Below are 24,344 nucleotides of genomic sequence, written 5' to 3' on the forward strand. Positions count from 1 at the left end.
GAATACAATTAAGTAAAGCTAATCTGAGTCTGTTCCAATATAGGGGTCCAAGTAAAGTAGTAAAGCATAAACATTATTTAACTAAAATACAGAATAATATTAATGCACAATTGGCTGAGTCCTCACAAAGGGGGGTAAAGAACCCAAGTATATACTTAGCTAGACAGAGGACTCAGCCAATTGTGCATTATTATTATTCGGCATTTTAGTGAAATAATATGTTTATGCTTTACTACTTTACTTGGACCCCTATATTGGAACAGACTCAGATTAACTTTACTTAATTGTATTCAAAGACTTAAGGACTCTTATGTGTATAATCTAATGAGATGTTTATGAATTTATATTATGACTGCGCTTTGTGTACGTAAGTTGTAAGTTGGTTGGTTGGTTGGTAGTTGTTGATCTGTACATGGACAGGGGAAGTTGTCTTACCTGCGGACACTATAAATGGGACACTTCCGTTGCAGGCAGCACACAACGCTGATGAAAGGCTTGACGCCGAAACGCGTACGTTGCTGTCTTCTCTGCAGCATACCATGCCTACTTAAATGAGATTACAAGTGCCTTAAAAGGACTGTTCCGTGAGTGCTGGTATTCTCTAACTGAGATTTGTTATAAAGTTACATTTCCAGACCGTGCACCCGGTAAGAAAGTTTAGTATTGTTGAAACGAGTTGGAGTCGTGCTCGCACCCTTGTTTCGCCGAGGAAGAAATGCCATTTGATTTTTTTCAAATCAGCCTCATGGTGGCGCTATAACAGGCCGATTTGTGTTTTTACCTATAACTCTACCGATCGGTGTAAAACTTTGTATGCACACTCTCTAGAGGCCAAGGAAAAACCTTTGCCCTGCATTTTTCACATTTGCCTTTTATAGCGCCACCAGGAGGCCGACTTTCAGATTTTATCCAAATTTCATGCAAATCGGTACACATGATCTCTATAGTCATGTGATCAAGACCGATTTTTCATATTCCATCCTGATTGGCTAAGATTGACATCTAAAGTTTGCAGGAGTGGCCCGTTTTGAACAAAATGCCGCAAATCATGAACGCAGCGTCTGATTGTGGTGAAACTTTGCACGCACATTTGCACTACGTTGAGGAACAAATGTCACCCTTTTAACATTTATTTTTTATATTACTCATGCAAACTTTGTCCAAACAACATGCCAATCGGTACACATTATCTCTATAGTCAAGTGATCAAGCTGGTTTCGTCCGATTTTTCATACTCCATCCTGATTGGTGAATTTCAAACATTGCTGGCCCACAATAACCTACCTAACCTGGCGGAGACCTGTGCTCCTAGGAGCACTTTTTCTAGTTTTCTTTTTAATTACTTCTCGTTTATGATGTTTTTACATATTGCGCAATTTAATGTTTGTCTTTAAATGTTTCGATAAATCGAATACACAGGACGCCAATGGAAACAAGCCATAAGTGCTCTTTGGTTTATCCTTCTAGCATCCTTTTGTATGGAACTGTGCCTCTGTGCTGTTTATAAAGAATTCAATCAATCAAAAACATGCACGCATGCACACACACACACGCACACACACACACACACACACACACACACACACACACACACACACACACACACACACACACACACACACACACGCACACACGCACACACGCACACACGCACACACGCACACACTCCAGACCAGCTGGCGGCGGTATTGCACCTCTCCCTAACCAAAACAGGACACCGCCACTATTTTTCAACAACACAGCCAGTGTTGCCATGTCCGTTTATTATAAGCGGACATGGCATCATTTTGGGCTGGGGAGTTTGGGCTTGTTTTTCTGTAAAGTTGCTTGTAAATATTGTTAGTTGGAGGTTGCAGTTTTTTGGTCTTGTTTCTAAAGTGTAGTTGCTTATTTGGGCTTGCTTCCTAATATTATTTAAACTATGGTTCTCAAACATTTTCAAGTCAAGCACCCCCAAATTAATATGTACTTGTCTGCGGACCCCCATCTGAAAATATTTGATGCCAGATTGCCAGGGACCCCCCCATACATCATTTATGTCATTACAATGTTTCAAAACTATTCCTAATTTTTTCAAATGTTCATCCAAGATTTCTTATATATATGAATATAGCCGATCTAAAAACTCACAACGCGTCGCTGTGAGTTTGTAGATCTGCTATGTTCAAATAGCCAATGTATATGTTACAGGGAAAATGGCATTCCAGGGAAATTGAAAGGGGTACGCTTGTTTTCATGCCCCTCATGCAATTCTGTAGAATCAACGCTAGAGGGCAATGCAAGCCAGACATGAGCCCCACACCACACACGCACGCATGCACAAACCAGCACGCACACACGCATGCGCACACGTGCGCGTGTACACACACACACACACACACACACACACACACACACACACACACTCCAGGGGGCGGGCCTGGCGGGCTATGTTAGTGCAGTGAGTGGCACTTGGGGCAAACGCAGTCCCCACACAACATCATTTACGATTCTGTGCCTATCGGTACATAACTCGGACGGCGCTTAAGTCGACTAGCAGACCATCGGCCGGTCGTCGCGGGCACTCGCGCCTGGAGGCGCTCGGGCGCGACTCCTCGGCCTCAAGGTCTGCTAAGTCGGAGCGCCTACCGTCATGGTCCAAAACTATACTTTATCAGCGAAAAAAAAGTAGTCCGCGGTTGTTTGAAAAAGTAATGTCCCAAGCTGGAGTCAAACCCCGGCTCCCAGTGGTAGTGGGTGGGGAGTCCAATGATTATCGAAGTGCGCCACTGAGGCTTGTACTAGTGGTGCAAAGTAACAAAGTAGATTTACTCAAGTACAATTTTGAGGTATTCGTACTTTACTTGAGTATTTCTCTCATATTATCCATTTTATTTTCAGCGTTCCCCTAGCGTAGCTTCCTGGTTAGTATGTTGTTGTTGTGGTCGTCGTCCTCGCATCAAAGCCCCGCCTCGCAGCACCGCCCCGTGCCTATAAAACAAGCGCTCCCCTGTCAATTTCCCTGGAATGCCATTTTCCCTGTGACATATATATATAGGTTTAAAGCGCTCATGTTGTGGCCTAAGAAGAAGTTGCTTCTTTGGGGCTTGTTTTCCAAGACCTGATTGCTTATTGCTCCCACAAAACCTAGTGGCAACCCTGCACAGCAGCAGACAGAGGCAGAGCAGACCCATGGCGGCGAGCAGCAGCAGCCGCAACAACGGCATGTCGTCGAAGTCGAACCCCAGACAAATGGCCGGCTCGTGCCACTGCGTGGTGCCGGGCTGCAGCAACGAGTTCTACAAGACCAAGAGCACCGGCCGCCACCACCACTACCACTCGCTGCCGCTCAACCGCCGCGACGTGCTGCGGCGCTGGCTGGACGCCATGTCGGTGCCGAAAGGGGAAACCCCCCCGGTGGGGGGCCGCGTGTGCAGCGACCACTTCACGGCGGCCGACTACAACGAGAAGTACCGGCTGGACGGCGACACCGGCAAGCAGGTGCTGGTCCGCTCCAACCACCTGAAGAGAGACGCCGTGCCGTCCGTCTTTATCAACTGCGGGGGGAAGGGGGAGACGGCGGTGGAGCGATCTGCAGCATCAGCATCCGCTGAGAGGATCAACACATCTGGGGAGAAGCAACACGTGGGTGATGATGTGGGGAGGTTGGTTGGGTGGCTTGGTGAGGTGTGGGCGTGGCCTACACGCACCCCAATGCATCTACTGAGGTGGCTCTCAAATGTTTACTTTCTAAAGGACACCCCTAGCCAGTGGTGGAAGAAGTAGGCTACTCAGATCTATTACTTGGTCAAGTCAAAGTAGCAATGCCACAATGTAGAAATACTCTGTAAAAGGCCTGCATGTGTAAAAAAGTAAAAGTACAAAAATGTTTGAAAATAGCAGATCTACAAGCTCACAACGCGTCGCGATACACGCACCCCAATGCTTCTCCTGCTGTGGTACTCATTTTATTTTATATTTCAAGGACCCCCCTAGCCTTGGATCAAGACTATCATTTGATTCATTTTGGCATTTGCATATTAGATACAAAAGTAAAAGTCAGACTTGATAAAATAGCCTACATCTAGATGATCCAAGGCTAAGTAGCCCCCATAACCTGAACCACTGGGTCCTCCATGTGTATACTGTCAGAGTTACAGCCTTGTAAGGGTCAATTTACAACACCCTCAAGGAGCCCTGAGGACCCTAACTTTAAGAACCGTGGTTTTCAAACTTCTTCTTCCTCTCTCCCCCTCCCTCTCAATTCAATTCAATTCAATGGAGCTTTATGTGAGAAAACATACCGGTAGGTCTACATTGCAAAAGCAAAAACAATAAAAACTTAATTAAGTAAATGTACAATTAAAAGGGAATAAATAATTGTGTAAACAGAGCTGTGTCACATTGTAGCTTAGGAAGAACTAGCTTATCAAACCATAAAAAAAGTAATTTGCTATTAGAAATAGTTAACTTGGTTGAAAACATTTAAGACAAATAGCGGCAATTATTCTTTTCGTATTTGAAATAACAGAAACGCACACAAGCAGTTTTTTTAAAGGTAGTTGCTCTGTTCGTATGTACAGTAGTTCTATGTCAAAGGTAAACTCAGTGCAGATAGTGCAGGAATACACTTGATGAGTACGTAGTAGACCTTATGGTGGTTGTATTCCATTGGATAACCTTCTCTTGTCACAACAGCTCACAAATCGTGCTTGCTGTGTTTGCACATAGTTGTTCAGATATGAGAGTCTTTCGTTTTAAGTGTTTCTCTGTCTTTCTCTCTCTCTCTCTCACTTAACACGGCAGCCATTCGGTTGCTGTGTTAAAGAACAACTTCACCCATTTTCAACCTATCTTCATATAATTGGTCCTCACTAATGCTCAAGATAAAATGGCACAATTTTTTTCTACTCATTCTATGTCTCAGAGGAGGGATGTGAAACCTACCAGTGACAGCATCTTTAGGCAGTTTTTTTTTTCTCCAAACAAGATTAAAACATCTTTGAAATGTTATTTCGATTTTAGATAACGCAAGAACAATGGCTGCATGGAAAGCCTGCAGTTTCTATTAGCTTGGATTCCCCATCGATGATATCACTGTTAGACAGGTTTCTGAACTGTCCACAGCCCTCCTCTCAGACACAGACACAGAGTAGACGAAAATGGTACCATATTATAATGAGCAATCATTTGAAAATGGGTGAAGTCGTCCTTTAAGTGAGAGAGGGAGAGAGAGGTTGGGAACCACTGGTGTAACTCCTAGCTGCTGTATGGAACATGAACTATATTTCTTCTTTCTGTTTTCCTCCAGGTTCCTCCTCGGAGAATGACGACAGAAGACATGCCTCCTGAAGACATGGAGATCACATCGTGGGAATGGGGCGAGGTACGGTGGTTCCTATGATCTACCCACCTATAGCCTACCCATCTATCTGGTCTTTTAAAAGCTATTGTAGGCTGGCTATTTTCGCCGAAGATATTAGGTGCAGAGGGAAAGACCCGTGGGGTACACTGGTCAACACATTGCTATAAAGGGTTTAACGTGGTTAACTTAAAGCTACCCTCTGTAACATTTCTGTTTTAACCTGGATTGAGATTTTTACCACTCAGGGGAGAAATTTTGAATTTAGACCTTCAGGCAAGTACCAGTCAACTTGTCAAAACCAGACACATAATCTAAATGTCTCAATAGAGTAGGCAGACCAAATACAACCACCCCAATTGTATAAGTTATATTGTATTAACATACTCTGCCGTACAGATGAGACAAAATAACATTGTAATCACACAAAAAAAAGTTGCATATAGTGCAGCTTTAACCGCTGTGTGTGTGCACATGAACAATTTCCACCGTGTTGTTTCCACCAGGATCCCTCCGACGGCACGAACGCGCAAACCGCGTCTTCCGGCGCGGCGGCGGCGGCCACGCCGCGGCAAGCCGCGGGCGGGGCGTGGGCCAGCGGTGCCGCCGTCCACCTCCAGTGTCCGCTCTGCGGCCACTTCTCCAAGAGCCACGCCCACCTGCTCACCCACGCGGCCGACGTGCACCCGAGCCACCTGGACAGCGTGCCGGTCGGCCGCCTCGGCGCCATCATGATCTACCAGAGCACGGCCAAGCTGTTCCACTGCTACCGCTGCTACTTCACCACCAAGTACTTCCCCAACCTGTACGACCACATCGTCAGCACGCACTGCATGGACAGACGGAAGGACGCGGCGGGAGGAGGAGGAGGGGAGGACGGGGATAAACCGGTGGACTCCAAGGCAGAGGAGGTGTGTGTAAATGGAATGTTTGGATGGTATCAGTGGTGTAAAGTAACTACTTCCACTCCACTACATCTCGGAGGCAAATATTGTACTTTTAGTCCACTACAATTATTTAAAAACTTTAGTTACTTAGTTACTTTGCAGTAGTGATGTGCGGGTCGGGTTTTTTCATGACCCGCCCCGCCCCGCCCCGCCCGCCACGGAACCCAACCCACCTCAACCCGCCCCGCGAAACCATATATAAATCTATGGCTCAACCCGCCCCCGACCCGCGGTGGGAAAAAAAAGATAATCATCATCGATAGCTCAGATTTATATAGCGCTCTTTTAAGTACCCAAAGTTGCTTTAAATGTCTACAGTAGCACAACATTGTCATGGGCTAAATAAACAAGCATGTTGTTCAAAATAGTTTTTTTTTTTTTTTTTTTTTTGAGAGCGGCTCACCCACTCACCCGCAGCCCGCATAATTGCCTCTGAAATCCTGACTCAACCACCCACGCCGCGGGTTGACCCGCGGGACCCGCGGGTTACGGGTCGGCCCGCTCATCACTACTTTGCAGATATACATTATTACATTGTACAACATACATTAAACACTTTAGCCCTATTTTGTACATTTGAAAATAACGACGCATCGCGCTGCAACGCGTTGTGAGCTTGTAGATCTTACTTTTGTACTTTTACTCAAGTAAATTTTGAATTCCAGACTTTTACTTGTACAGAGTACTTCTACGTTGCAGTATTGTATTTTTTACCTAAGTAATACATTTGAGTACTTTTTCCACCACTGGATGGTATGCGTTTCATGGTTGTCTGTCTTATAGTTTTACACGGTTATCAAAAGGTGCACCGCACGCCGGTCCTTGTGAGGTGCCAGCCGACGGAATAAACACAAAATAATAGAAGAGTATAGCCGCACACTAGTAGCTGCCGATGCTAATTAATTTTTGACACCAAAAAATAGCCGATCTACAAGGTCACATTGCGTTGTGAGCTTTTATGTAGATGTGCTATTTTTGCCTAACGTTCACCCCGGAATAGGCATGATGGGGTTCCAGTGGTTAATGTAGATAGCATGTTGTTTAGACAGAGGCTAGGTTTGTTGTTTACCTTAGTATCCTAGTGTCTTGAGAAACTATACTGTTCTCTCTGCAATCTGTTTGTAGTCATTTACCTTGTTTATTGTAAGTCACTCTGGACAAGGACGTCTGCTAAATGCCTGAGTTGAAATCGCACTTTGTAAATTCTAGGTGGAGGAAGAAGGCGAGGCACAGAAGGTCGGAGAAGAGGACTCCCTCAAGCGCAAGAGGAGCAGCGAGGGAGACGACGACAAAGAGGAGGGAGAGGAGGAAGAGGGGGAAGACGGCGGCGCCGTCCAAAAAGAAAACGACACAAGCGTCGGCGCTGAAGTTTCGGCCGTTTCAGCCGACGAGTCAAAGGGCGTCCTGCGGCTAGAGGGGACGTACTTCTGCTGTCAGGTGTGTGACTTTAAAACCCAGCTGAAGGGGATGGGGATCACCCACGTGGTGAAGAAGCACAAGATCCCCCGGGCGTACGCCTACGCCACGGCGCCCACCAAACAGAGCCAGCAGTCCTCCTGCCCCAACGAGGAGGAGGCGAGCAGCGCCATGCTGGCCGCCGCCTCCAACATGGCGCTGATGGCCTCGTCCAAGCTGTCGCTGGACAGCAGCAGTGACCTCCTGACGGAGGAGATGAAGGCCAGAGCCAAGGTGGTGAAGTTCGCCAAGAGCCGCTACATCTGTCTCATCTGTGGATGGAAGACTAAGTCCAAAGGTACTACTATACTGTTACTAACTAGTGCTACTAGTACTCAGGGATGGGACAATTATGGAGAAATAATCACGGTTTCGCTGTTATTCCACAACACTGTAATGAGAAGTACTACTAACCTAACCCCAACCAAAATAAAGCTAAACCAAATAATTGCGATTAACGATATAATTGTGTTTTTGGCGTTGAACATCGAAACATATGAATAAAAACTACTTTTAGGCTTCGTAAACAAAACTTTAACCCATTTAGACCTGAGGCCGATTCTAAAAACGCCTTCTAAATCCTGACCCAAGTTTTCTGAAAAATTACAAAAGATATATGTTGCTATATACTGTACATACAAGCAACAAGAACCCCAAATGGGGTTTCCATCTTGAAAGGTGTAGTTACAAATAGGGGTTCTCGCCCTAAATGGGTTAACAGGGCAGAGTTTTTGTCATGTTGATTTGTTATTTGTTAATTTAGAAATGCAACACATTATTCGATTAAACGACAGTAGTTCTACTGTAAATGTTGTTTTCGATACATTTTCGGTTAATTGCCCAGCCTTACTCCCCACTATTATTTACATCTCTCTCTCCCTCTCTGCAGGGTTCATCTTCAGCCACGTGGTGCGCAGTCATGATGTGGAGCGTCCGTACTCCTGTAAGGAGTGTCAGCATTCCTTCTTCCTGCCTTCACACCTCCAGCAGCACATGAGCACCCAGCACCGAGCGGGGTGCTATGGCTGTCCCTTCTGCTCCTTCAGGTAGGGATCGGACCAAAAACGTTATTTTCCTTTAGCGCAATTAAAAAAACGCTCACAATAATCATATCACAGAGATTTTAATGTATCGTGAATACATTCATCATACTGGACTTGAGTTGGCTCTTTATCACAATCCCATTCTGACATGTCTCGCTAGGACGCGCCTCACTAGCCAACACACAAGAGGGGGTTGGGGTGTGCTGAAACTAGCGCACCCCGAAACAACAGGTTGGGAATTGATTGCGTGAAACAATCACCTGTGCGTCCAGTCTCAATGTTGGTAAACAAATAATTGGTCTATACTTTGGGCTATTCAAAAATAGCAGATCTACAAGCTCATAGTGCGGCACAGAGTGCCATGCTATGAGCTTGTAGATCTTGTAGATCTTGTAGATCTAGATTTTTTTTTAAATCATGATTTTTTTTTGCAAATCTTTGAATATATATTTATAACATTTGTAACTCAAATCTTTGCTTCTGGGGATTCTACAAAAGGATATGTATTTGGCCACGGACCCCCATCTCAAAATATGTTGTTCCAGGAACCCACCCAGAAGCAAAGATTTGAGTTATATGTTCGCTTTAAAAAATATATATATTCAAAGATTTGCAAACATTTTCACGATTTAAAAAAGAATAGCAGATCTACACGCTCATAGCGCGGCACTTGGAAATCGAAATCGAAAACTTGATGCCAAAACGAAATACAAAAAAAAGACAAAGGAAAGGTTTAAAATGATAAAAACTTAGATTTTCATATGGTTCCATCCCTGTCTTCAGGTCTCGAAACGTGGGAGGCTTCAAGAGACACTGCAGACGCTGCGCCGCCCGCGACGGAGGAGAGGAGGGAGGAGGAGGAGGAGGAGGAGGAGGGGAGGAGAAAGGAGAGGAGGAAGGAGCAGAAGCCAGCGATGGAGAGGAGGAGAAAGGAGAGGGGGAAGGAGAGGAAGCAAGTGAGGGAGAGCAGGAGAAAGGAGAAAAGAAAGGACAGGAGGAAGGAGAGAAGAAAGGGGAAGGAGAGCAGGAGAAAGGAGAAAAGAAAGGACAGGAGAAAGGGGAAGGAGAGGGAGCAAGTGATGGAGAGCAGGAGAAAGGAGAAAAGAAAGGACAGGAGGAAGGAGAGGAGAAAGGGGAATAACCAGAAGCTAAATAGGGCTGCAACTGTCGACTATTTACTTATTAAACTACACTTTGTGCCTATAATGCCATAAATCAATTGATTATTTCATGAACGTATCAAAGACAAGTGATAGTGTTTGTTAAAATAAGTGATAAATAGCTATGTATATATATAATAGCTATATATATATTCTGATAGTAAATAAATATTGCTATAGAGTGTTTGTTCAGTCTCCCTGTCTCTCCAGCTCTTTACATTTTGAGTGAGAACTCATACAGGATACAGTATGAACATGTGAAATTAGAAGTGATTACACAAACAAATGAGAAGACAGAATTGGAACTGGAACGCTATAACGTTCAAGCTGATAAAACAGGAGGTACTCCCTCCTGATTGGCTGAAATTGGCAACTCGCCTGAAAATGTATTTTCTGTTTATTAAAGAGCTGTGGAGAGACAGGGTTGTGAACAACACACCATAGCAAGGAGTACTTTCTTTTTTTTTGCCAAAAAAAAATCACTTGCCCTACCTTTTTTCAATCAATTAGTTTGATTAACAGTTGCATCCTTAAAGGTGAACATGTCATCCCCCAACAGTGATGCTGGGGGATAAGGATGTTATAAGTGTAAATAAAGTGCCAGTCTGCCCCCTAGTGGCACAACGTCAACATTACTGTGATGACTGAAGGAGGAGCACATCTGTTTCACAACTCCATCATGTTGGAGACATTTCATATGGATGGACCAAAGCAAAACTATGACTGTAAGACATGTTTCAACAGTGATGGACAATGGTGGAGTTCTATTGGTTATGGACATGCGCTGTACCTGCTGTTGACTAGATGGAACTTTTTGAATACAGTGTTTCCCAAACTTTCCGCTCTAGACCCTAAAAAGATATTTGGTGTCTTATTTACTGTAATAAGAAAATAGCAGATCTACAAGCTCACAATTCTGGGTAATGCCAAGTAAGCTTGTAAGCTATAGCTATTTTCACTATATCTTAGTTTTTTTTATTAACTTAGTTTTTTTAACCTTTTGAAATAATGTCCTATTATGTTTTTGTAGAAAACATACAAAGAAAGGGATATTATCTTGCGACCCATAAAAATGGGCCCTGAGTCCCGACCCATTGTTAGGGAAACACTGGAACAGTTCAAACTTGTTATTATGAGGATGAATTCAATGTCTGGTTTGGTCTTTTCAGAGGTTACATTGACGATAATAAAATGATGCTGGCCATATCTTTCATAGCTTGTGGAGTGAACTTTCTTTCCCTCAAATGGTCAGTGTCTCATTTTGCTCATTTTGCTCAAGCTGTTGTGTAATATCTTCCATACTATGTGGAGGTGGACAGTACACGTTTTGAGTGTCTGTACTTGAGTATTGAGTATTTTTGGATACTTATAACTCCACTACATTTCAAAGACAAATATTGTACTTTTGACTCCATTACATTTCTAGGAAGGGAAGAAGTACATTATGCATTAACCAATTAATCTGTATTTCAAATGCAGAGAAAATATAGTGAAAAGAGTATGGAAAATATAGGGTCTGCATTGTGAGCTGGTAGACTGGCTATTCTTGCTATTCTTTTAAATAGGGCTTAAGTGGTTAATTTAATCATGTATTTTTGTAAGATTGTATCTTCGATTTGTTTTAATACAGAATTCTACAGTTGGATCAGGGTGGGCAACTTTGATGATGTGGGGGGCCACTAAATGACCACTCACTCCAAGGGGCCACATTGTGTACCTGCACTCTACACCAGTAGTATCTATACTAATTATATTATTATGATTATAATAATCTTATATTGTCAAGTCAATCTCTACTACCTGAGAAAAGCTATACATATATCAGTGAAGCATGGCATACAGTGTCATGGCTAGATCACTGTATATGCACAGCTGATATGCACACGCTTCTCTGGACAACATAAACATCTGCTATGGTTTGGCCACCACAGATCATTATTCCAATTGTATTGACCCTAAATGTTGAAAATATCCCGGTGCTGTCTGTGGATGACAATAAAACATACACAGGGAGGCTGGACTGGTGAAAGTTAAGTGAGAAGGATATTGATCACTACACCTCACTTACTGACAAATCATTAGACTCGGTTGTAATTCCAAGAGAAGCAATACTGTGCAGTGACACCAACTGTAAAAACGAGCATCATGGTAGAGATTTATGTTTTACATATGATGTCATTATTGACGTTTTAAATGCCTCAAGTGAGGGTTTTTTATAATTGTAAGAAAAAGAAGCATAGTATAAAACCTGGATGGAATGAACATGTGACTGAGCTACACACTGCTGCTAGAGACACTCGTTACCCTCTACAGCTGACTGTGAGCAGCTGTAGTTGTACTGATTTTATGTTTTTATTTTGTTGTTTTTCTTTTTAAATGTATTTATCGTCGTGTATGTGTCATGCTGTCTGTCTGTGATATGGACCTTGAGTCTGTAATAAAGATTGAATTGAATATACTATACTCTATCATGTGTCACAAATGTAATAATAAAGGGATATTAGCAACTACAGTGTAAATGTTTACTTAATTTCAAATGCATTTAGTAATACTAATATTAGTTAATATAAGTACATTGGCCATAAAACATACAATACAATTTAATAAAGTGAACTGTACACTGTAGTAATAAAAATGGGTCATGTAAACTTGCATGTTTGGACTTCGAACAGCTCAAATGAATAACATGTCAGGCTGCAAAGGTACTTTGAGAAGTAGGTTATAGAATGGACTTGGGTGGGCACTGTACTGTGTACCAGTTGTTCTCAACCTTTTCAGCCCAGAACCCCCCAAAATAATCATATTTGAGCTGGTGAACCCCCCCCACCCCCCCACCCTGACACTTGGAATTGTCGGAGTTGAGGCATTACATTTAGTTTCACAGATAAATATTGTGAAAATCGCAGATCTACAAGCTCACAACGACTCGCAACGCGAGGCGTTGTGAGCTTGTAGATCGGCTATCTTCACAATTTTTGTCTCTTTTCTTCTTCTTTTTTTTTTAGGTATTAAAAAAAGTCCTTACCTTGTCACTTCAGTGTCATCTGGGGGACCCCCCCCAAATCATGTGGGGACCCTGATAGCCTACTGCTGTAGTTTGCACAGTGAAGATATCACTCCGGTAGATGGCGCCAGTGCAACACTTAATGATGTCTGCCAAACCCAAGGCTATGATGGCCAAACCACCATAAAACCAGTGGTGTAAAGTAACTAAGTATTTACTCAAGTACTGTTCTTAAGTACAATTTGTTAATTTTTTTTTTAACTTTAACTGGATTTTTCAATTTTCAGTACTTTTACTTCTACTCCACTACATCTTAGAGGCAAATATTGTACTTTTACTTTTGTTGTATGCATCGCAACACGTTGGGACCTTTCCTTTTGGTACTCTACGTATATTTTGATGCCAATACTTAGGTACTTTTACTCAAGTAACATTTTGAACACAGGCCTTTTATTTGCAACAGAGCATTTTTACATTGTTGTATTGATACTTTTACTTTTTCCATCACTCCAGTAGACTGTAGATGGCGCTAATGCAACACTTAATGATGGCTGCCAAATCACCATAAAACTACAAAAAAAGAAGAAGAAGAGGGACTCTTGAAGCGCGCTGATTGGCTAATCGTCGCGCCGGAAGTAAATGGTTGGCTACGGTTGTTCAGGCTGTCTGTCGTTGCAAGACTTTGTTTTTAACAGATAATAATGACTGTTATAACTGTTATTATTAACACGGTCTAGAGGCACACAGAAAGGACGTGTTTATATTGTATTGTCAGTGACATACAGGTGAGTGAGTGTAACGAAGAAATACTTTTAGCATAAATGAAGCACACATGTAATATGTTGTCCTGTCAACCATAACTTAAAGTGCTGTTATAAAGTGATATTTTTTGGTAAAAACAAAATGTGTTTTTTCCCCTGTTTTTTTTCTTCTTAAAAGTTAAAGCTCTATATTCTGATAGTAGCCTAATCATTGTTAGTGTCTGTACAGTAATCTCTCCAGCTCTTGTAAACAGAAATACATTTTCAGGTGGGCAGTGGTGGAAAGTAACTTAGTACATTTACTCAAGTACAATTTGAGGTATTTTTACTTTACTGGAGTAGGCCTATTTCCAATTGTCTTTACCTTTACTTCTACTCCACTATATCTCAGAAGCAAATATTATACTTTTACTCCACTACAGTTATTTGAAAACTTTAGTTACTGGTTACTTTGTTGATTTTGATTATCATTACAAAACATACATTATTTCTGCTTCAAGAGAGAGTAGCCTATGTATCTGCTTCAAGAGAGAGTAGCCTATATATTTATCTGCTTCAAGAGAGAGTAGCCTATATATTTATCTGCTTCAAGAGAGAGTAGCCTATATATTTATCTGCTTCAAGAGAGAGTAGCCTATATTTATCTGCTGCAAGAGAGAGTAGCCTATATATTTATCTGCTGCAAGAGAGAGTAGCCTATATATGTATCTGCTTCAAGAGAGAGTAGCCTATATATGTATCTGCTTCAAGAGAGAGTAGCCTATATGTATCTGCTTCAAGAGAGAGTAGCCTATATATTTTCCTGTTTCAATTGTTTGGTGTCCCAGTTCCAACTTTGTCAGCTCACTTTTTTGTGTCATCACTTCCAATTTCACTTGTCAATCCTGTATCTCTCTCTCCTGATTGAATGACATTGGTATCCGGACCTGAAAATGCATTTTCTGTTCACTGAGAGATGGCGCACCGAACACTCTAGCGGAGTGCCACGTGCGCATACGCGACCACGGGAACCTGAATCGCTCTGTTCAGTAAACCTAAACCACAAGGCACGCACAGGAGGACATCAGTTTCAATCATGAGGATGTTAACGTTTTACACTGCATTGAGGCGACCCTCTACCTCAAACAGGCATCACTCACCTTATGGACACGCAATGACAAGCTCAGATACAGGTAATAATTGAACTGCTTCAATAGTCTGTGTGTGCTGTTACTTTTTCACTTGGAAAAAGAAAAACACAACACTTTTACGCAACGCACATGTTTGTGTGTCAGTGTGTGCAATGCATGTATCTCTGTGCGCCAGCCATGATGTATTGTTACTCTTTCACTTTCTTTATTCGTGTTTATATCATGTTTCTGTGTGTGTTTGCACGCCCTGCGTGTGTGTACATCTCTGTGCGCCCGCCGCTCTGTTTCTATCTTCTTTATTTAATTGCAAACATCCATCTGGCAGTGCTAACCTCACGTCCACAGCAGAGGATTTTGTGTGTGTGTGTGTGTGTGTGTGTGTGTGTGTGTGTGTGTGTGTGTGTGTGTGTGTGTGTGTGTGTGTGTGTGTGTGTGTGTGTGTGTGTGTGTGTGTGTGTGTGTGTGTGTGTGTGTGTGTGTGTGTGTGTGTGTGTGTGTGTGTGTGTGTGTGTGTGACACAGTGCGCCCCTCTCTGTTCCGCCAGGCAGTATTAACCTCCAGTCAGTACAGAAGTGCTAAACTCTTTGTTTGCTCTCCCCCCGTTGTGTGTTATGTGCGCTGCTGCTTATTCATTGTTTCATCATACGTGCCATGTAGGCACACATACACTGACTATTCTTTGCTTATTGTGTTTTGCTGTGTGTTTATGATTTGTTGTGTGACGTCCACACACACCCCATGGAGTGATGTTGCATTATAAATACTGTTACGACCCTGTTATGAGTCTAGGGCACAGGGAGTAACAAAACACGTGAACAAATAGTTGAATTTCAGAAAGGACCAAGACATAGGGAGGCAGGGCAGTGCCAGTGATTACAAAACAAACCTTTAACTAACTCAGGGAATACATACACACTAAACATTCAACATAGTTTGCAAACTGAGGTGTCTTTGAACTTTGTGTGTACGTTTGTCCTGCTTCAGCACTTAATCCCCTCCCCATTATCTATGGTACATGTGTGTCAACCTTTTTTTACAACCAGGCCACCCCACACATTATTTCTACAGCAACTTCAAATGTGGGATATAATAAAGCATCAACTACATTTGGAGCCTAAAATGCACATATTTGTTACTTAAATGCATTATACATTTACAATACTGTCATTCATGCTGATACTGTCCGTTATCAACATCGGTTGCAAGTTAATGGGTCTGTGGTGGAACGTAAATCAATCTGGGGGACCTTCACATCACTTTTTTTTCTTCCCTTCTCCCCCATTAACACAACACCACTGCCTACAGCGCCATGCTAACACCCCTTAAAACGTTTCACTGTGACAATTAAAGTGCCTTTAATACATTCTACTCAACAATATTTCCAGTACATTCTGTATTTGAAGGTGACCCCATCCCATCTACATACGGCGCTGATGGTCCCTCACCTGCCCCGAATACACGCAGAATGCCGAAGAAAAGAGCCACGTTCAACTCGCTAGAAAAAGAGCGCTCGAGGAAACGTCGCGCCGCTGAAAGACCCTAACCAGCGTCTACTACGACAGCGTGCTGACAGAGACGCACATCGACAAGCTCGCGAAGCTGACCACCGTGCAACGTGTCAGCGTGCTGATGCTGCTCCACGAGCAGCGCTCTGCTCTCATAGGGTGGCTCAAGCAAGACAAAAAAAACACCTGCAACTTCAATGTTCACTGACAGTTCCACACATACACTGCTCAGAGCAGTCACACAACTGCCAACTAACTGTCCCACTATTGGTAGTGCTGCTCTCCATTCTTGCTTTTCCACATCATGTATACTCAATATTGTATTAAAGCACTCCTACTATAATTTTCAACATACTTTTCATTTGAAATTGCATGTCCACTAACCATTATCCATCCCCGGGTATGAACTAGTCAGAATATAGTAATGATCGGCTGCTATCAGAATATATAGAGCTATTTAACACGTTTGTTGTTGTTTTTACAAACACCTATCACTTACAGCACCTTTAACACTACCATTGTGACATTATGCATGTACACTTTAAAGTTAGGGTAAGTGATATATTTTTGTTGTTGTTAAATAGCTCTATTCTGATAGTCCTCATAGCTAAAGTGTTTGTTCAGTAACAGGAGTCTTCCTGTCTCTCCAGCTCTTTAGTAAACAGAAAATGCATTTTCAGGTCAGTATACCAATTGTATCCAATCTGGAGATAGAACTCACACAGGATACAGATTAAATGAGTGGAATTGGAAGTGATGACAGCATACATTTTAAGCTGATAAATGGGTATTCTCTCCTGATTGGCTGAAAATATGCAACCTGCCTGAAAATGTATCTTCTGTTTATTAAAGAGGTGGAGGGATGGGGAGACCCCTGTTACTGAAGTTTGTTTAACTCTCTAGTGCTGTATGGCAGTTGTTCTCAAAGCTGGTTCCGGGCCGGGGACTTAAAAAGTTTCAGAATCACCGCTGTATGGAACATTAACTATATGTCTTGGCTTCCCTCCAGGTTCCTTCCCAGAGCAGGAAGACAGAAGTCTTGATGTCTTCTGACGCTTTGACGACCACGTCATGGCAAGGGCGAGTCTTTGTCAGGAACCGGAGCTCCCTGTTCCAGTGTCCGCTCTGCGGCGACTTCTGCAAGAGCCACGCCCACCTGTTCACCCACACCGCCGACGCCCACCCCAGCCGCCTCGACAAGATGGCGGTCGGCCGCCTGGGCAACATCATGATCTACCAGAGCACGGCCAAGCTGTTCCACTGCTTCGAATGTTTCTTCACCACAAAATCCTTCCCCAGCCTGTACGACCACATCGTCAGCAAGCACTGTATGGACAGACAGAAGGACACGGGAGGGGAGGACGGGGATAAACTAGTAGACTGGGAGGTGTGTACAGAATGTTTTAGATGTCATGGTGTATTGTCTTAGTCGTATATCATATCGTTTAATGCACAGAATGCTATTTAGAATGTTGTTTAAACCAGTGGTTCTCAAACTTTTTCATGCCAAGGATGTATGTGGCTGCGGACCGCCACCTGCAAATATGTTGTGCCAGGGACCCCCAGAAGCAAAGATTTGTGTTAAAAATGTTCGCCTTTAAAAAAATAAGATTTAAAGATTTGCACACATTTTCAAGATTTTTCAAAAATAGCAGGTCTACAAGCTCATATGAGCTTGTAGATCTGCTATTTTGGAATAGCTAAAGTATAAAATATGGATAAAGGGGTTCAAATGATTGTGACACTATATTAACTTATTTAGCTGGGGAACCCCTGGTACCCCGCCAAGGACCCCTGGGGGTCCCCTTTGAGAACCAATGGTTTAGACAGATGCTAGGTTCATTGTTCATCTGGTATCCTAGTTTATTTAGGCACTGTATTCGTCTCTGCATTCTGTTTATGTTATTATTTACGTTGTTTATTGTAAGTCAATCTGGATAAGAACGTCTGGTAAATCAAATGCCTGAATTGAAATTGTACTTGTAATCCTAGGTGGAGGAAGAAGGCGAGGCAGAGAAGGTCGTAAAAGAGGACTCTCTCAAGCGCAAGAGGAGCAGCGAGGGAGACGACGAGGAAGAGGAGAGAGACGAGGAAGAGGACGGCGTCCAAAAAGAAGCTGACAAAAACACTGGTGCTGGAGTTTCAGCTGGCATGTCGGAAGAGGGCATTCCGTATTTAGATGGGAAGTATTACCGCTGTCAGAGCTGTAACTTTACAAACAGGCTGAGGACTGCAGCGGTCAACCACGCCGTGAAAAAACACGGGATCGCCAGATCGTACGCCTCGGTCCACGTGCCCTCCAAACGGCGCCAGTCCAATGAGGAGGAGGCGATCCTCTCCACGTCGCAAAGCAACAGCAACTTCCTACGAGAGGAGATGGAGGCGACAGCGAAGCTGTTCAAATTTGTTGGTAACCGCTACGTCTGTGCCACCTGTGGATGGAAGACTAAAGTAAAAGGTATTGCTGCTGTTATTACTAGCAGGGAATGAAATTAACACCTGTCAACAGCCAATGGTGTGTAGATGTCTTCCTGGGATGTTAAACTATGGAGACTATTCGGCCACTCTCAAATTAGGAACCAACTTCCAGAATTTGTTGTTGTTGTTAAGCCAAAAAGTTAAGTTTGTTCCCTGATTACTAGTACTCTTCCAACTATTGCTTCTATTGTTACCACTGCTACGGTTGCCAAGCCAGTGCCTGGTAGACCAACATCCCTATTTTAACGGTGAAACTTAGGGCCATGGCGCATGGTCTTAACTTATGCTTTGGGTCCATGCTAATTTTGCTATCTACAGGGCACATTATATGGCCACAATGTGTTAGCGCCCGGTGCAACACGCCCCGAATGTGTCTTGGTTGTGTTTTGGGCATTACATTAATTAAACCAATCAAGAGTGTCAGTTGCCATCACCTTCAAGAACCCGGTTGTGCCAGCGTTACGCACATTGGTATCAATGTGGCACAGATAAGATGCACAAAAGGCTTTTCTAGTGACGAAACATGCTGCGCATGGGGCCCACTTACAACATCCTCATGGCTCATAGGTTGGGAATCGCTGATGTAGGATCATTTTCGATACTACATTAAAGGCAGCTACGCAGCCTTCAAATCCAGACCTATATTGCACTGATCAGAGCATGGTCACCGTGTTCTGGCCTTTTGAAATTTTAGACACTGCTGTAACACTGCTGTAGTGCCACATATGTGTGCAAATAACTTTTTGGGGTGTGACTATTGTCATGGCAGATCCCTGAACAGCATTTGAGCCATGTTTGGTGAGGATTGGAGCTTGCCCCTGGTGTGACTGTTGTCATGGCAGACCCCTGAACAGTGCTTGTGTCAAGTTTGGTGCGGATCGGACCAAACGGTGCTCCTTGCAAGTCTGCGTGTTACGTTTGTGGTGTTCACCGTCCATCCGTCCGTCCGCCCGCCCGACCACCCTCTAGGCAATTTTAACCCATTAAGACCAGGAAAAGCATCTGTGTCATTTTAGATTTATTTGGCTATATTGAAAAATGGCAGATATTCAAGCTCATAGCGCGACACTAGCTTGTAGATCTGCAATTTTTTTTGAAAAATCATGGCAATTCGTGCAAATCTTTGAATATATGTCTTTTAAAAGGGAACATTTGTAACTCAAATCTTTGCTTCTGAGGGGTCCCTGGAACTAAATGTTTTGAGTCCTTGACATGAAAAAGTTAACCACAGAAAGTTTTTTTCAGGATTTAGGCTTTAGAAGACATTTGTAGATGCGTTCCCGGAATTAATGGGTTAATATAGGATGAATAAATGATTGTCCCCCCCCCCCTTCTCTCCAGGTAGCATCCTGTCACACAACTCTCAGAGTCACCAGATGGAGCGTGCGTACTCCTGTAAGGAGTGCAGTCTCTCCTTCTTCCTGCCGTCGCTATTCCAGCAGCACATGGGCGCGGCGCACCGGGCGGGATGCTACAGCTGCCCCTTCTGCTCCTTCAGGTCCCCTTCTCTGGGGGGCTTCAGGAACCACTGCAAATGCTGCAACGTCCCCAAGGAGGAGAGAGGAGACGGGGGAGGAGGACAGGGGGAGAAAGGAGAGGAGGAGGAGAGAGGAGAGGGGGACCAAGGAGAAAGGGGAGGAGAGGGGGAAGAAGAGCGAGCGATTAACGGAGAGGGGGAGAGAGGAGAGGGGAAAGGAGACGGAGGAGGAGGTCAGTGGGAGAAGGGAGAGGAGGAGAGAGTAGAGGCGGAAGGAGAGGAGGAGAAAGGAGAAGGGGGAGGAGAGGGGGAAGAAGAAGAGGAGGAGAGAGGAGAGGGAGAAGGAGAGGAGGAGAAAGGAGAAGGGGGAGGAGAGGGGGAAGAAGAAGAGGAGGAGAGAGGAGAGGAGAGGAGGAGAAAGGAGACGGGGAGGAGGACAGGGGGAGAAAAGAGAGGAGGAAAAAGGAGACAGGGGAGGATGACAGGGGGAGAGAGGAGGAGAGAATAGAGGCGGGAGGAGAGGGGGAAGTAGAGCGAGCGTTTAATGAAGAGGAGGGGAAAGGAGAGGGCGAAGGTGGAGGAGAAGAGGGTGGGGTGGGGTGGAGGGCGAGAAAGGAGAGGAGAGACACGGGATGGGAGTGATGGACAGGAGGTGAGAGAGGAGAATAGAGGCCACTCGTAGGTGAATGCCTGGGGATGAGGAGATCATGAGTCATGACTAGATATCCAGATAATCTACCGTTAAATTTTTGACTACGTCAGCAATTCCTCATTGTACCTCATTTTTGGGCACATCATTGTTGGCAATTTCTTTTCCAAAAAGTTGCCGATCTGCAAGCAACACGTCACATTTTTTGAATAGGGCTTAACTGGTTAAGTCAAATAATGTTGGTTAAATAAAATGTTCAGTTTGTGTTTATTTTTTAATCTATCAAAAGTTGTGTGTATACTAAATTAAATGTTCTAAAATAGAAATGTGTAAGTCTAAGTTTTACAAATTAATAAGAACACTTTTAATTATTATTATTATTATTTTTTTTACAAAATATGGGTCAAACCATGGGTTGTTCGGACTATGCAATATAATACAATAAATGTAATAATGAATATTGTCCGATACGGATATGGACATCCCTAACTGTAACCAATACTGTCAAAACGAGGTTTACTAAAAATTATGAAGCAATATTTTAACCTGCTGCATTAAAGTAAACATACTTTGTGTTGATAGACTGGTGTCACTGTGTCTATTTAATATAAACTCAGTTTCACTGGAGTGGAACTATTGTTTAAAGGGCTTCAAGTGATTTTCTTTGCACTCTGTGGAACTCCCAATTTGCCTTGCTCTAACACTGGACTCTTTTAAACCCATTAAGACTTGAGGCTGATTCTACAAATGATTCTACTTATGTTGCTATTCAGTGGTGCTCAAACCTTTTCATGTCAAGGACCCCCAAAATTATGTATTTGGCCTGCATCTCAAAATATTTTGTTCCAGGGACCCCCAGAAGCAAATATTTGAGTTAAAAATGTCCGCTTACTTTTTAAAATAATTATATTCAAAGATTTGCACAAATTCACGATTTTATAAAAATAGCAGATCTACAATCTTGAATAGTCAAAGAAGTCTATAATGACACAGATGCTTTCCCGGTTTTAATGAGCTATGGCTACCTTGAAAAGACCTTATTCTCAAATACTTGTTTTGTTGGTTGTTCATTGTTTGATGTAAAGTGTCCTTGGGTTCATGAAAGGCACTATATAAATTCAAGCTATTCGTATTCTAAAGCGTTACCAGATAATTGCTTAATAATGTATTTTAGGCATGTCATAAGTTTCCCCAAAAATTTCCAAAGTTAAAACAAAAAGTGAAAATATCATTATAGAAGGGGGCGTGTCTGATCAAATGAATATCAAACATCTAAATATTCACCATATTCACACCGTGGCCATTTTGCTATTAAGTTAATGAAATAATTGGCGTTTCTTTCCAACACGTAAATATGAGCAAAATGGCCGCTGTGCGAATATAGTCAATTGAATCAAGCAACTTAAAAACTGTCTGGGATGAAACACAAAAGCCTGAGTAGATGTTAAAATGACCCCAGAATAGTTTTAAAGTGATCTAGCGCTTTAGTTACAATAATAATGTGTACTTCTTACATCACTGTAAAAAGCTGTCAAAAATAAAACAAAAACAAAGCATAGAAAAAGATTCAATTTATTTGTTAATGAGAGTTTTTTCTGGATTGCTTGAGCACATTTACTCCAAACAGTGTATTTTACAACAGGGGTTCTCAAAGTGGGGTCTAGGGACCCCCAGGGGTCCTTGAGGGGGTTGCAGGGGGTTGCAGGGGGTCCCCAGCAAAATGATGGTTGTGAACCAAATGGACCCTTACAGATCTGTAACTCTGAGAGTGTACAAATGGAACCAAATGGACCCTTAAAGGTCTGTAACTCTGAGAGTGTACAAGTGGAACCAATTGGACCCTTACAGGTCTGTAACTCTGAGAGTGTACACATGGAACCAAATGCACTCTCAGAGTTATGGGCATCGATGGCCTAATGGTCGTCGTTGAAATGTTTGAGAACCACAGTTTAAACACTGTCCTAAAACTAAATGACACTTTTAATTTACAAAATGCACTGAGGTGTTCAAAACAATACAAACACAATTTGTTTAACTTCAGTTCAAATGTCACTATGGTCCAAAATTCAGATTAAATAAGAAATACAAGTTTAATATAGTGAAAACTGCAGATGCACAACATGTCACATCGTAACATGTGAGCCTGTATACCCCCCTTCTTCTTGTTCTTTGAAATACTAATAATGATAATATCAATCATTACATCTATAAACCACAACCCCATTATTCTACAGTCTTCTTCCTCCTCCCTCTGCCACACAGAGACACTGAGGAGCGTCCATACTTCCAGCAGTAGAACGCAGCATAGAGAGGTTCCGTGAATGAGAACTGGAAGGTGTACAGGTGTGTCAGTCTGTCAGAGGACACTGTGTAGAAGGACACAGTGCCAGCAGAGCAGTCTACATACACTGATACTCTGTTGGAGGAGGAGGGACGGACAGGGAGGACAGTTGTCTTCTTATTGTGAATCGCAGTGTACCTGTTCTTAACACCATCACATTCCAGACTCCAGGACTTGTCATTGAATCCAAACCCAGTGTCACCATGACCCTGTCTGTTGATTCCTCTGTATGTCACTGCTATATCAACCCCTCCACTCCACTCTACCTCCCAGTAACAGCGTCCAGTCAGACTCTCTCTACACATCACCTGTGCTCTGTTCTCAAATCTGTCTGGATGATGAGGATACTTCTGATCCTTTCCGACATCTACCACATTCATGTTGTCCTCAGACAGAAAGAGCTCTCTGTGCGCTGTGTTTGGATCCAGTGTGAGTTCACACACATCTGATGGGAAGAACAACATACAATACAGCACCAGTTTACAATCACACATAATTATTATTGATAATATTAATAATAATACAATTGTGTGTGTGTGTGTGTGTGTGTGTGTGTGTGTGTGTGTGTGTGTGTGTGTGTGTGTGTGTGTGTGTGTTTACAGGTAGGGCTGTCACGATTCCAAATTTAAATCGTCAAATAATTGTCACAAAAATAATTGAGATTTACGATTTAATTGTGTTTTTGAAATTGAACATTGGAACATGAATAGAATTTATTTTTTTGTTTTCTGTTTGTTTTTGTATTTGCTTCATAATCTGTTGTCACGATTACTTCACAAACTGCACAGGGCAGATATGACAAACAACTTAAATATGCAAAGAAATTACTGACACATTTAATAATTTTATATCAAACATTTTTTTAAATAGCGGAAATAGCTGATCTACAAGCTTATAGATCACTTTGTGACGTGTTGTAAGCTATTTACACTATTTTTGGACGATGTTTGAAAATCTATGAACATTTTCAACATGGAAACGATTATGACGATTATACAAAAAATAATCGTGATTATCTCAAATAATTTCAATTAGGCAATTATGTAATAATTG

General features: G+C 42.7%; 3 protein-coding genes across 4 annotated transcripts in view; 2 read left to right on the forward strand and 1 right to left on the reverse strand.

Moving 5' to 3' along the window:
• Positions 1-3,159: 3,159 nt before the first annotated feature.
• On the forward strand, positions 3,160-9,927 carry LOC308083417 (uncharacterized protein; the record flags this gene model as incomplete). Its single annotated transcript, XM_080425733.1, has 6 exons — positions 3,160-3,624; positions 5,291-5,365; positions 5,848-6,252; positions 7,498-8,041; positions 8,633-8,789; positions 9,570-9,927. Exons 1-6 carry the CDS (start codon positions 3,172-3,174, stop codon positions 9,925-9,927), a joined length of 1,992 nt encoding a protein of 663 aa, XP_080281859.1. The 5' UTR covers positions 3,160-3,171.
• A 3,689-nt stretch (positions 9,928-13,616) lies between these two features.
• Positions 13,617-21,283, forward strand: LOC308083418 (uncharacterized protein; the record flags this gene model as incomplete). The annotated part of the gene is made up of 5 exons (XM_080425734.1): positions 13,617-14,883; positions 16,227-17,733; positions 18,339-18,804; positions 20,166-20,478; positions 21,274-21,283. Exons 2-5 carry the CDS (start codon positions 17,389-17,391, stop codon positions 21,281-21,283), a joined length of 1,134 nt encoding a protein of 377 aa, XP_080281860.1. The 5' UTR covers positions 13,617-14,883; positions 16,227-17,388.
• A 1,268-nt stretch (positions 21,284-22,551) lies between these two features.
• Positions 22,552-24,344, reverse strand: part of LOC308083135 (protein NLRC3-like) — a 36,608-nt gene continuing 34,815 nt past the window's right edge. For both annotated transcript variants that reach the window (XM_080425294.1, XM_080425293.1), the window contains one exon: positions 22,552-23,736. In XM_080425294.1, coding sequence (XP_080281420.1) covers positions 23,174-23,736 — 563 coding nt within the window. In that variant the 3' untranslated portion in view covers positions 22,552-23,173. The remainder of the gene's footprint in view (positions 23,737-24,344) is intronic.

This window comes from Gymnoscopelus braueri (assembly GCF_963280865.1).
Source record: "Gymnoscopelus braueri genome assembly, chromosome: 4".
Classification (NCBI taxonomy): Eukaryota; Metazoa; Chordata; class Actinopteri; order Myctophiformes; family Myctophidae; genus Gymnoscopelus; species Gymnoscopelus braueri.